This window comes from Egretta garzetta, unplaced genomic scaffold (genome assembly GCF_000687185.1).
Source record: "Egretta garzetta isolate BGI_Z169 unplaced genomic scaffold, ASM68718v1 scaffold271, whole genome shotgun sequence".
Taxonomy (NCBI): Eukaryota; Metazoa; Chordata; class Aves; order Pelecaniformes; family Ardeidae; genus Egretta; species Egretta garzetta.
Window position 1 is genome coordinate 1,164,009 of NW_009258669.1, and position 13,672 is coordinate 1,177,680.

The 13,672-nt window shown below is 37.4% G+C and overlaps 1 protein-coding gene across 2 annotated transcripts in view; it reads right to left on the minus strand.

Annotated features, from left to right (window-relative positions):
• Positions 1–1,941: 1,941 nt before the first annotated feature.
• Positions 1,942–13,672, minus strand: part of ST8SIA4 (ST8 alpha-N-acetyl-neuraminide alpha-2,8-sialyltransferase 4) — a 61,413-nt gene continuing 49,682 nt past the window's right edge. For both annotated transcript variants that reach the window (XM_009648663.2, XM_035888481.1), the window contains exon 5: positions 1,942–2,439. In XM_009648663.2, coding sequence (XP_009646958.1) covers positions 2,157–2,439 — 283 coding nt within the window. In that variant the 3' untranslated portion in view covers positions 1,942–2,156. The remainder of the gene's footprint in view (positions 2,440–13,672) is intronic.

Consider the following 13,672-nt stretch of genomic DNA (forward strand, 5'->3'; position numbering starts at 1 on the left):
AACAGAAAGAACAGGAATATGCCCACCTTTCATCAAGGAAATGACCTCGTCTTAAACTGCAAGTTTACACAGTATACATAAAACACCCCTGGCTTATCAACAACAAATTAAACACTTCCCAGTCTGTACTGCTGTTTAGTTTCTCACGATGCCTTGGTTTCAGTGGTGAGGACCACAACCCACACCTTAGCATAGGGCTGAAGTAAACTGTTCTGGGTACGAGAGACCGGTAAATAAGGAAGGATGCTACTGTGTCTTATATATAGCAGAATGCCTTTCTATTTCCCATGAACTTTTGGCAAAACTGTCTGCGAGGCAGAAATTTAGCTGCTAAATTTGCATAATCACAGACCTCTAGTCATGCGTGATGAAATACAGGTGAACTTAAGAGGAAAAATGGGTAATAAATGGCACTTCTGGCTAGTAAATGTTTGTGAGTGTTCTGCTACATATGAAATTGCTCAAGCTAGTTCAAAATTCAATAGATACACTGAATATCATATTTGGAGATGAGGACCTAATGTAGAACTGAAAACATAACAAGAAAATAACCATACATTGTATCTGCATACCTCCTCTTTAGCCTAGCCTGACATAAAAATGGTGGAACCATGGTGTTCTTCATTTACCTGCTCCATTAGTGCTAAAACATACCACATGGATACAGGTTTTGTATCTTAGTATATTCCATACTGTCACTCCACCCTCTCCTACCCTCCTGTAACTTCTTGTTCTCTTTTTTGAAAGATGAGAGTGAAAGAATTCTTGGCTTTGTCGATAAACAAGACTGCTCAGAAAAATCACTGTGAGATAATGCTGCTCTGTGTTATTTCAGTTAATAACACATCAGAACGTCAAGCTGATACAAAAGAGGTATATGAGAGAGAGGTATCATCCAACACCATTAGAAACTTAAGTTTTAAAAGAACTGTTTGATCTACAGGTCTTTTATTTTCCTTTTAATTGGCTGGGGTGTTTTTTTTTTTCTTTAGGCCTGTTCCAATGTCACCTGAGTTCTTTTAGACTTTATATCTAATTTTAAATCAGGAATAAAAATTGTGTGTGTGTATATATATATTTGAATGTATGAAATAATACCTTTACTCCTGCAGATTTTTCTGAAGAATGAAATTCTGTATGCAAAGTCAGTAAATGGGCTTTGCTTTGAGATGCTTAATTCAAAAATTTAAATAACATTAAGAATATGTTCCATTCAGCAGCAGACAAACATCATACTAAATCTATATCATTTCTTCAAGGAAAAGAGAAAATGTGTATAAGAGTAATCTTTGGTACCAAAAATAAGGGCACCTTCTTGTATGTTTTCAAATCTGAACACAACAGAAAAACTTCATTTTAAAAATGGATAAAAATGACCTCTGAGTGGTTCCATGTAGTGGGTATTGACAGCGGTAGCTAGAAAAACAATTGGGACCTTAAGGGTTGTGTGACAGCGGGATACAACACAATAACAATTGATAAAATATTTGATGTTTCCCTCCACCCACCCACCCTTATGAATTTTTCTCCTAAGACAATTCCATAAGATATATACTTTTAATTATTCATAACATCCTCAAAATTCTTTAAGGGCTCCAATACTCAAAAGCAACAAAACCCAACCAACAGCAATAAGAAAAACAGCAACAAAAGCTGAGGTTATAATACAAGATCAGAAACAGTCCTCTGACTGAAGGCATTTACTGATTTGTTTGATCTTATGGACTTCACTTTCTCTACTCGATTCCATTGTGATGATTTCTGCCAAAGCCTGGTTTATTTGCTCAAGAAAATATTCCATCCACTGGGGATTTCTTCTGTGGGCTGTCTGACCACAGTGGGAAGTCAGCAGTAAGCAGGTTATATTTTTATTCTTTAATTCATGATGAATGTGTCACTGGATCCTGTAAACACTACTGAGTATACATTCAAGCTTTGTTCTTAGTGAAAGTGGCACTTACTTGAACCCTTGCAGTCAAGATAGCTTAGTTATATAGCACTTTACAGGTATAATAGCTGGTTACTTCTGATAATATTCCCTTTTCCGATGGCTTTGTGGGTACTAAACATATCCTCACCGGGATCCCATTGCCATTCCACAACATCTTTATGATGAAGTGTGTATTCTGTACTTCTTATTGTACTTTACATGTGCTTTATTGCTGTACGCATTTCCCTGTTGTTAATTTCAGTGCTCCTCTGTTATGTAATACATACAATGTTTTAAACTCTAATGGCATCCTATGAGGACTGGCATTAGAAAAGTACCGATACTTCAGATCATCATAATAATGATACTTGACAGGTTTTCCATGTAAATCCTTTGGGAATGGCCAAAATCCATACAGGTGAATTTCATCACAAAATCTGGTGGCAAGCGTATACATGAGGAGACCAGTGCTGGGTCGTTTAATGTGGACCTTGTTTGTCAGCCAATAGCTGCAAAGAAAGAAAAAGTACATTAAGAAAATTTCATACAACTTCATGTGAAGAAATGCTGTGAACTTATTTTACCTATTATGCGTTCATTTTACAGTATAGAAAAGAAAAAGGTTGCTTCTCTCTAAACAGAGATCATAAACGATGACACTATTTTGGCACACCTTTATTCCACGTAGAAGAAAAGTGAGATCATATTTATCACAGTGCTGAAGAAAACCTGGCCAGCTAAGGTTCTTAGTTCAGGTTTTAACCCTAACAAGAGTCATGATGCCTGCAAATGCTAGAGAACTGCAGTTAACCTCCTCAGCCAGGTCAGGGAACAGTCTCTCGATATAAACTTTCACCTCTTGAAGTATACAATTCACCTCATCGAGTCAGCCTTACACTGAATATTTGATTGGCCTAGTCATTACTTCACAGGTTCCTTGTCTAAACAGAAAGAAAATTGAAATAATAAACACAACACCTTAAGAATGTAACTTTCAGAAATGCAGCTTTAATTACTTCGCTTCTGAATAAGTATGTGAAGCTCCCTGTTTGCTAATGGCTGTCTCCAGAAAAGCAAAATCATACACTAATAATTTTAAAAAGCTTTTGTTTCGTACTCAACATTACACAGATCCGACTGAAGCTATGGAACAGTTTTCCTGAGCCAGTAACAACATGCCTGGTTGTGGGTTTAGAAGCTGCAGAGCTTTCAGAGAAGCAAATGGTGGGTAGGTAGGTGCACAAGGAACATGGGCACTGAACTGGATTCCAGCACATAGCGCACGTTGGTACCTTCACAATCTGCCACCAATATTGGTTTAGATCCCCAGTCTTTAAAAGTAAAACTTCATTAAAATAGTGCCAGCTTATTACTGGTAAAACACTTCTCCCAAGCCTGATTCAATGTAAAGTTTGTTAGCACTTTATACAAGTTTTAAGGGGTATTTAAAAACTTGAACCTTGTTATTCTGCAAACAGCAGCCATGCACACAGTTGTACCGGTCAAACTGTGCGAACAAATGGCTGCAAGTAAGGGTGGTAAGCAAGTCATTACATAATGCTCCCACATAAACCTGAATCATTGCATTTTATCACTCTGTTCTTTGTTAGTTGTAGTCTGTGAATTGTTTCTACCATAACCTAGATAGGAGGCCAAGGGAGATAAGCCTCATCAGACCAGAGTTAGCCTTGTGCTGAACAGGGTTACAATAAAATTGGAACTCTGAGTATACAACCAGATAGCTTTAATGGCATTTAGCAGTGTGGCAGAAGGAACATTCCACCCACCCCTACGGGACAGGATAGCAAAAATAATCAAAGCTTAAAGGGTCTTAAAAGCATCAGATGCTGTGCAACATTAAAAATAACCATCTCATTGAAATGGGCCTTTTCAGTTTCACTCTTTGCCAAAACCATAAGGCCTAAAGGCTGATGTCTTTGAATCAAAAATACATATGCACGTGAAAGATAATTTTTTTTTGCATTGTACTCAGTTTCTTTTTTGAAAGCTGAAGGACTCTGCAAGCAGAAAGCAGTTCTAGGCTGAGGGATTGATTCTCCAAAGCCAATGGAGGGAATGACTAGCAATTTTGTTTGCCTGGAAAAAACAGCACGGTAAAAAGCGTATGTAAGAAGCAAATGCAATGGGGAACAGTTACATGTACAAATGACAAACATATTGCATATAATTTTTGCATTGTTTTCATAAACCTGCGTTTTCAGACAGAGGTTTCTGAGATAAGATGCTAAGTAGTTTGCTTCCTACTCTGGAAACTGCAACATTTTAAAACCAGAAAGCCAAAGGAGAGGCTCCAATTCTGTAAGATTTTTTTTAAATGTTTGCCTATAGAAAAGTTTTTGAAGAAACAAATCTGACCACTTTTGGCACTTCATATCACAGATACAACAAAAAAAGATTAAAAGTGAAAGCTAATTAGGATTTCATTTTTGTGGAAACTGGTATTTATCTCTTCGAAAGTCGGTACCCACTCTGATCACATGCAGTCATCATGAGTGTCTCAAGTCAAAGAGAAATCAAACCTGATGCATCTGGTACTACGTCACACGATGGCTATCATCCTAGCTGAATTTACCCTTCCAGGAATAGGATGTTCATGGCAGAGAATGAAATTAATAGTAAACAGGTGGATCTCAATATTTGAAAAGGACACTGCGTCTTCTTACTTAAGAGTTTCTGTACAGGAATAAGTATGTAATGAAGGAACAAGATGTAGTAAACAGCCTCTCACAAATTTAGAATACAAAAGCACATCTTTTCTTCTCATCATATTGAGGTGTAATACAACAGGGAATTTTAACTGTTTGTTTTCTCTTAAAAATAAAAAAGATATCCAAACTCTGTACCCAAAATATGGTACTCACTGATACTTACTACCAAAATTTTGCAATGTGGGATCAATTCTACTTCAGATGAAAAAATCACAAGTAATGCAATGAATGAAACACTTAGAGGCATTCAGTGATCGACACTGAAGCTTCCTGCAGATCATTTGATCTCTGCAAATCTCTGGCTCCCAGCCTCTGCTTGAATTGATAAAATTGATTGTGTGGTGTAAGTAGTCCTTGTGGTTTGGGTCCTGAAATACGTGTCATCTTCTTAGACACTCAAGTAGCTACTGTAATACCAAACTTGATTAAGGCTGATTTTTAGAGATTGACTGATGTAAATGGTTTAACCAATGAACATTTTTGTATGTGTTTTCAGTTTCCAGACCTTTTTTATAGCTTTAGTTTTAAGCTTTAAGATACCCTTCCTATCTATTTAACTGGAATGAACTCATTTACTGTGTAACTGAGATTACAATGTGGGGGAACCAACTTACCACAGATCCAAAAGAGATTCCCTTGTTTCTCATAACTAATATCTAGAACTTCACCCTTGACCAACTCCTGATTTTCAGTCTGGACAGAGAAATGAGTTTAATTGACAAAGGAATAGGTGCGTCTTGCCACATTTGAAAACGGGAGTCCGCTATTTAAGCATCACTATTAAGCCGGTAGGTGGAAGGCTGCAGCCACACAGTTCACCAATACACTTCTCCAGTCACTTGTTCGCTTGATAGCTGTGACGAAACAACTCCTTTGTGGGACCATGCTGTCAAACAGACTACTGAATTTATCAAAATGTTCCAACATGTAAACATACTTCATTTCTGTAACACTCATGACTTGAAGATGAGTAGCTTGAGTTCAAACAGATCTCACTTCAAATTACTTTTAATTACATTGCTGATAGTTACTTAGTAAGACACTGGCAATATATCATGACTTTCAGCTTAATACTCAGAAGTTAAAAATAAACCTCCAGTGCTAAGCAAAAAACACAGCACCACTAAACAAAAAAACCCCGTGCAAGAATGTACGTTGAACTATCTGAAATGAAAGGAAGGCCAGTTCAGTACTTAATTTAGACAGGTTCGTGTATTTGATTTTTATAATATTACAGTTAATAATTATCAGAATTGCAACAGTTAACTCAACACAGCACAATACACCATAAGATTAAAGGACACCCTCTTGATTGCAGGGGACTGCTAAAACTCGTATCTTCCATGAAAAGAAGGTATGCTTAAGCAGGATCTGGTTCTTCTATCTACGCCTTTCTGCTCCTCCTCCTTTCTTCTGATATCATCCTGTCTATTTTCACCTCAGCAACTCATTCCAAATCCAAGCATCTCTGCCTCCAAAAACTTTTTACCTGCCTCAGACATATGTAGTAAGTCATGGCCACACACCTGTAAACCTTCTCTTTCATCCAATCCAATATGGATCTCTTTTCTACAATCCAATGTGGATGTCTTTTCTACAATCCTTTCTTTTTATGGGGCAAACACACTTCAAAGAGATTTCATGTGATTTTAAAATCTGAACAGTGATCTCCTGCATGTTTCACTGTAACATATAAAAGTGAAAATAACCAAAGACATGTTTCAGTATTTATGTTAAGACTGGAGATAAGTATAGTCAATAATGGAATTGTGCCAGCATTATTTTAATATTTTCTGATGCTTTAGGTATGAAGAAAACATTTTTGCCTTCCTTCTTAATGCTGTTATCTTACCAAAACCGAGCTCTTGCATGTAGTTCCATACCATGAATAAAAGTCTTGTATGTTTTAATATTCTGTATGAAAAAATGTAATTTTTGGCAAAGACTCTTCTTCACCTTTACTAAGATGATAATAAAAACTAGGGTAAAGGAGAAAGACTTATTTGTTAGATAAAATAATTTGATTTTAAATTGACACACAGGTATAAAACCTAAACATCTCAGTAATGACTTTTACCAGAAACACAGGATCACTCAGGTTGGAAGGGATGACAGCATCTCTCTAGTCTAACCTCTTTCTCAGCGTAGGGTCCTTCAGCCACTGCTGACAGGGCCTGGTCTCCAGCCCAGTCAGCCCTGTAGTCCCCAGCTCAACTTGCTCCAGTTGGCCAGTACATTTCTTGTATTAGGGGGGCCCAAAATAGGGCATAGTGCTCCAGATGTGTTCTAACAAGTGCTAAGTAGAGGGGGACAATCACTTTCCTCACTTGACCAGCTGTGCTCCTGTCAATACAGCCCAAGATGATTTTGGCCCTTTGCTGCCAGTGAGCACTGATGGCTTGCGCTCTTCCTGCTAACAAGATGCCTGGGTTCCTTCCAGCAGAGCTGATCCCAGCCATTCAGACAGGCCAGGTTACCCCTTCACAGGTACGAGACTCCACATTTGTCCTTGCTGAATTTCCTAAAGCTCCTATGCATCCAGCCCAATCCTGCAGCTGGACTTTGACCCATCTACCTGTCAACTCATCCATCCATCCTAACCTGGATGCAAGAATATTGTGGGACACAGTGCCGAAAGCCTTGTTACCACTGAGGTGTATGACAACCAGTGCTCTCCCCTCATATACAAAATATAGGATGTTTATAAAAAGCTAAGTTATTTTACCAGCTAAACTGATTACTAAGTGCACAACTATCTCCTGATGAAGCAAGTCCCTTTTAAAAGGGGGTTATCTTTGTTAGGTAAAATCATGTTCTTTTCTTTTTGGCACTGACAACAAATAATATATTCTAATTGCTACTGTTAGAAGTGAAAAGATTTTGACATTTTCTTGTGGAAGCTTATTTTCGTACCACTATAAGCAAGCTAAAAATCATGACTTAGTAGTAAAATATTAGTTTCCTACCATCCAAGAGAAGAACTGGGTTTAAAACTATAATCAGCAGCCATCAGTAGTTCTCCATCAATAGAAAGTTGCACATACCATGGGTGGAAAGTAGAGGATAAGACTGAAAATACAAAATAAGCCTAACAGTTTGAGGAAAAAAAACCTCCCATGATACAATTTAACAAACAGGAAAGCTAAATTATGCAGAGAATTGCCTGCAAAGGCTGGCAAAAACTCTTAAGGTGGTACTTCTTCAGAAGTACATATGGAGGTTCTGGAACTGGTCATAAACTGCATACTATTTAACAGCGCAAACTACTGATACCTTTATTGTAATGTGTTTGTAATTTGAGATATTTGCATGCCTATTCTTGCCATCCCAGGAGCTGCCAAAAGGCTTACCAGTCCAAGAAGCAGAAAAGCAGAAACTGGAAAACTTCTTTCTGCCAGGAACTTCCAGTCCTGTACTTGCTGCACCTCCATCAGAATCAATGTGATTACATTGAAAATCAATGGGATTACATAAGAATTTAAGAATTTCTTTCTGTTGATGTCAACAAACTCTCAGTCTACTCGAGCTTTGGACTTCTATAGATTTGAGTATACTTCTAATTTTTTTTAACATTTTGCTGTGTCTTTCAATCCTTACAAACATTCATCTTTTTTTAACTTCAGCTAACCTCAAACTATTTAATTCAACCTTGCATGAAAGAAATTTGAAATAAAGTGAAATCAAATGAAAAAGAGAACATGAGCAGAATACAATATGAAACATTCCTTCTTTGATCAGGAGTAATCTTCTGGCAAAATGATTGCCCCCAGTCACCGGTACAACACTTCAATAGTTGTACCCAATCCTTTTGCCACTGGGCCCTGAAACAGTTACAATGCAGTAAAAGTCACAAATCAGGTGTACTGTACATTGGCCTTAAGCCTTGTGTCAGCAGTAAATTGATATGATTTGTAATGATCTGGAAAAATGAAAGGAACCATGAAGGAAAGGAGTATGAGTGGAAAAAACTTCTACAGCTGAAAACTGTAAACAAAGCAATTAAGGATATAAAAGTCTGCCCTGGTGAACACGAGATACATCCATTTTTTACATCCATAATCACTCTTAAAAGATTGCTATGACATATAAATTTGTCTTGGTGTTTTTGGAACTTCAATATTTTGACCTTCAAAAATACTGAACCTGCTTCTGCCATATCAAAATATCACCTGTGGTTTAACCTACGTTCAAAACCACCAGACTTTCACCTATATCTAGCAAGACATCTTTACATTTATAAAAATGGAATGGACTGCTATCAGCATAATTGCAGAAGAAATGTTAATTGAATAGCAGGAAGCTACCAGATAATGACTCCTTGCAGCTATTGACAAAAATTAAATTCAAATAAACACATAAAAACATAGACATCTGTTTTAAAAATAGTTAATGTTAAAATGATCTTTTGACAAGACTCTATTACAATGACTAATATATGCAACATTTGATGCTGATCATCATTACATTAAATGGATACTAGGGAATTCAAATGACAATTGTTTACTCGGCTAATGTGGAATAGATGACTTCTGACTAGATTAAAACATGAGATGTGCTTTCCCAAGGCTGTACTCAAAATGGTATGTGTTGTCTCAGACAAGGAAAACCTGATATGATGGCCTACACTGAAGTATCAGGTACTCTATTCAACATCTTCATTTGCTGTTATCTACAAATTGCATAGGATTTCTAAGCATAAATGAGAGCAGAATCTGGTTGTGTATATTTCAGTGGATTTTTAAGTCCTTTCTCTGGACAGGACTGAATCTGAGGAAACATGCAGGGGACAGGAACCCTGAACAGCTCTGAAAGATTATACACCAAGCTCTGTTCATCGAGTGGCAAGCTGATCTCCAAGTAAACCCACTCATACGCACTTGACTGTCACTGAAATTTTGTTTCTTTTACAGCCATTACATGGAGAAAATACTTTTTTAGAATAACTTTCTCAGAAACCTTATATGGTATTTTAAAATATCAGCATTAATAAGAAGGTAGGAAAAAAAGATTGCGAGAAAGAAGACATTTCAGAGTTACTCAAGAGTGTCTGTGTCAGTGGGAGAAGCTAGAGGATGTATATTGTCTCGACTACACTCTGAAAAAATAATGTAGAATAGGACAAGACACAGGGAAAAGCAACATAGGTTATCAGAAGAATAAAGTAACTTCTGTACAAGGAGAGAGTGAACAGAGTAGCTTGAAAAAGAGACAGCTAAGCGAGGATATGGCAGAAAGCTCCAAAAGTATGTAGTGTGTAAAGAAGGCAAATGGGGATAATAAACAGATGCACTTTTTCATAAAACACTCCACTGAACTCCAATGAGCGTGATTCATTGCATGATATTTTGGATGGCAACAGTCAACTGATTAAAACGATACAAATTGTTAAAGTTCACACACACAGTGGTGCCGATGAAGCTCCTTCTCAAGGGTTTGCTAAGCTGCTGGCCATTGGAGCACGTATCACAGGGTAGATGCTTGACATGTCCTCTGTTTCTAACTTTTCTTCTAAGCCTCTGTGTTGGCACCTGGCACTGGTAAGACCACAGGCTAGAGAGGGATCTACTTAAACAGCCATTTTAATGTTCTTGGACCCAGCACTTGCTTTCTCTAGAAGGTGTTAGCTAAAATAACTTTCTCAAATTCAGAAAGAATAAAGCCTTTGCTAGTGCTTTCATGTCTTCAGTGGGATTAATTGCATTAATGTGAACAAACCTTCAACTGTCCATCTCAGTTTATGTGGATCTATTAATTAAAAATGCATTATTCATCCTTTTCTTACTGACATATACCTTGGGCAGGAGGCTGCACGAGGAATCTAGAATGTGAAAATATTAAAGTGTGAACAATAACACTGAGAGTGTGACAGCCAGCACACAAACACTGCTGAGTGTTTGCGTAAGACCTGCTTTACAGTTTTCAGTGTATTTTGAGATAGCAGACACAAAATCCATTTCATTAAAAGGAACAATGCACTTTATGAAGAGCTGAAACACTCCCCAGAATTGTCATGTGCTTTTTAGCATACTTAGTTCACTACATTAATGCTAAGGGTTGCTTTTTGTTTAGGGTTTTTTTCCTTTACCTCTTCAAACTTTGCTTATAAAGCAGATTTCAAGGACCACTTGAGAGTTTGTACTCTGGCAATCTTCCTTAGAAAGAGAAAGAAAAGACCAGTGACATCAATGGTGAACACAGTAATGTTACATACCTTACATACTTGCACTGCTGCAACTAAATAAGAGTATGGCCAGCAGGCTACCATTCACTGTTACTGCCATAGCAGATAATTTTAACCACTGTGAGCACCATCTCTACTGGCTATGGCAAAATAGTTAAGAATACATTTTTTACCTGTCTTAAATTAAAACACTTCAGCTTCCCTGGTGTAGGAGACTATTCTGCTTTGCACCATTGCTCTAGCAGCATCTGCTCCCCAAGCAGCTTTAATCAACTTTTGGAAAATCATCTCAATAGGAAAAGTATCTGCCAACGATAAATAAGTATCAAAATATAGCATAACATTGCCCTTCTGTTGCCTGTGAATTAAGAAATGCTTGCTGGAGTTAAGACCAGTTAAGCCTATGAACTCTTTTCTCATACATAAACAGACTTTGGTGTAACAACTGGAATCCTCCACAGCCATAAGGAACACAGCCTATAAAATATTTGGAAGGATGGGTCAGTAAGGCCTATATATGAAGGAAGAAAGCCTTCAGGACTAATTCATAGGATATGTTTAAGACTGGGAACATGTCTCAAGTTCTGTTCTACTTCTGTGCTATTTCCAAGCCACCAGAATACTTTTATTTGAACCCACACTAGCTCCTTCAGTTTTTATCTAGGAAAAGAAACTATTGATCTATGTTTAGAAGGAAATCACAGGATGAACATACCTGTTTAAGCATTTGATAAAAGCATTCACTCAAAGGACAAGGCCCATGCTTCAATCCTTAATGAACCAGTGACAGCAGCTTTTTACGTTAAACCACTATTAGTTTCAAAATATAAAAAGCCCATACTGCAGAGTCCTTGATTCTTCCTTCATAAACAAGGACTTTCAGAATTGCCCACATATTTTTTTATTTTAAAGTAAAAGCATTCCAGCACAACAGACAGATTACATCCCTTTCCCCAGAAAAGCACCCAGCAGACAAAGGGCAGTGTGTGATGGCAGAAAACATGGGCCTCAATCTGGTCATACGGGGGAGGAGGCAAGTTTAAGCCTTTGCAGGTGCCATGTACCCTGTGCTGCAGTACGAAAGGAGAGTGAGAGCCATCATGTCCCATCTGTTTAACTAACTTCTGGAAGAAAGTATCAGTGCATCTGTGTGAAAACTGATCTTTAAGAGGGACAGGGCCTCCTCAGAGCACACCTACAAGACCAAGCTCTTCTTACAAGGCTGTGAGAAGGTCACGCTGCCCACATCTCTGCCAAGCTTAGCTCTGAGGTACCTGGCACCCTGCTCACTGCTGTCATGACCAAGACATTCCAGAACATGAAGAGCAGTTAAACTGTATGACCAAAATTCTAAATTTTAGAAGAATTCCAGCTTGTTCTCTAAACGCTTATGCCTGTATACAAAACTGCTTCTACAAAATGTATTTCAACTGAGGCCAGATCATTGTTTTCACTTATCCATCAAACTTTGGTAAATGCTCTTTTATTTCCACACTATTAGAAGGTACACTGTATCAGATACATATGAATATAAAGCCATTCAAAAGCTATTAGAGTAAGTACAGTAGGGACTCTTTGTCAAAAAGGAAAATCTCTCTAAAAGATGCCTTAAAATGTAAAAAAAAGTCAAGGTTTCTATTAGAAACATCCTCCTTGTTTAAGAAGTTGAGTCTCACTTGGTTTGTTCCAGCAGCAGATAGTAAACCCCCACAGAAGAGACTTCAAGCAACAGGAGTTACAAACCTTACAGAACAAAAGAAGAAATTAAAATTAAACTGAATTTAAGCAATAAACAATACATATTTATCACTATTCAAGACAACATGATCCAATTAATTCTGCAAATAATCCACAGAAACAGCTGGAATACTTATCTACATATTTTAAAAAGCAGTTGTAATTATCTTGAGAAAGACTGTATGTGGGAAAGAAAACAATGATTTAAAAACGAGTTCACTTTAGATTTCACTGATGAGAATAGTTGCCATCAGTGTAAATAGTAATAGTGTACTAACCGTTTCCAGAAGGTCTGTACTGAGCCAGACTGTAAAGTAATACCTTAAATTTCAATCTTCAGGCTAAGTGAAAGAACAGGAGTGCAGAGATACTAGCCCAGGCCTGTGTATCTTTCCTTTGCACTTTTAAGTTACACACAGCACTAAGAAATGTCTCCAAGTGCTTCTGTGAAAAGACAATCAATAGAGCTTTCAAAACAGGCTTCCAAAACGCTAAATGTATCAAAGTAAGAAGGTGAGGTCTTTTTTCAAGACAGCCAAGGTGTGACAGAAATTGTTTTGCTTTCATTCCATAAGCAATACACTAATGATCAAACTGGCAACATAACTTATCTGGCAATTCATAGAGATACTATCATTAGCATTATTTTGAAACTAGCTCCGTACTCTGAGAGCAAAAATAAAACTGTTTACGCACTTCTAAATCTATTTTGTATGTGCATCTACAACTCTTTTGAAAATGCATGCCAGTTTCCTTTAAGGGACAAAATCATTGCTGGTCCACCCTTGTAGCCCTTCGTACAAATAACTCTCAAGTTGCTAAACTGACTTGCACACTGACATAACCATGTTCAAAAGTAATTTGTTTAAAGGTAAGAGATGTGGGATTGCCAAGGAGATTACACATAAGGAAGCTGATTCACTTTGAATTTGAGTGGTATTTACATGCTACTGGTCTGTCAGATGTTTTGAACTGACTTCAGTCTGAAAATGCTATGGCCATTAACTTGCCAGAAGACATTTCTTGGTAACATAAACTCTTATGTGAGAGAATGGCTTTCAAGTCAGACACTAACAGATGGATAAAAACTTCAGC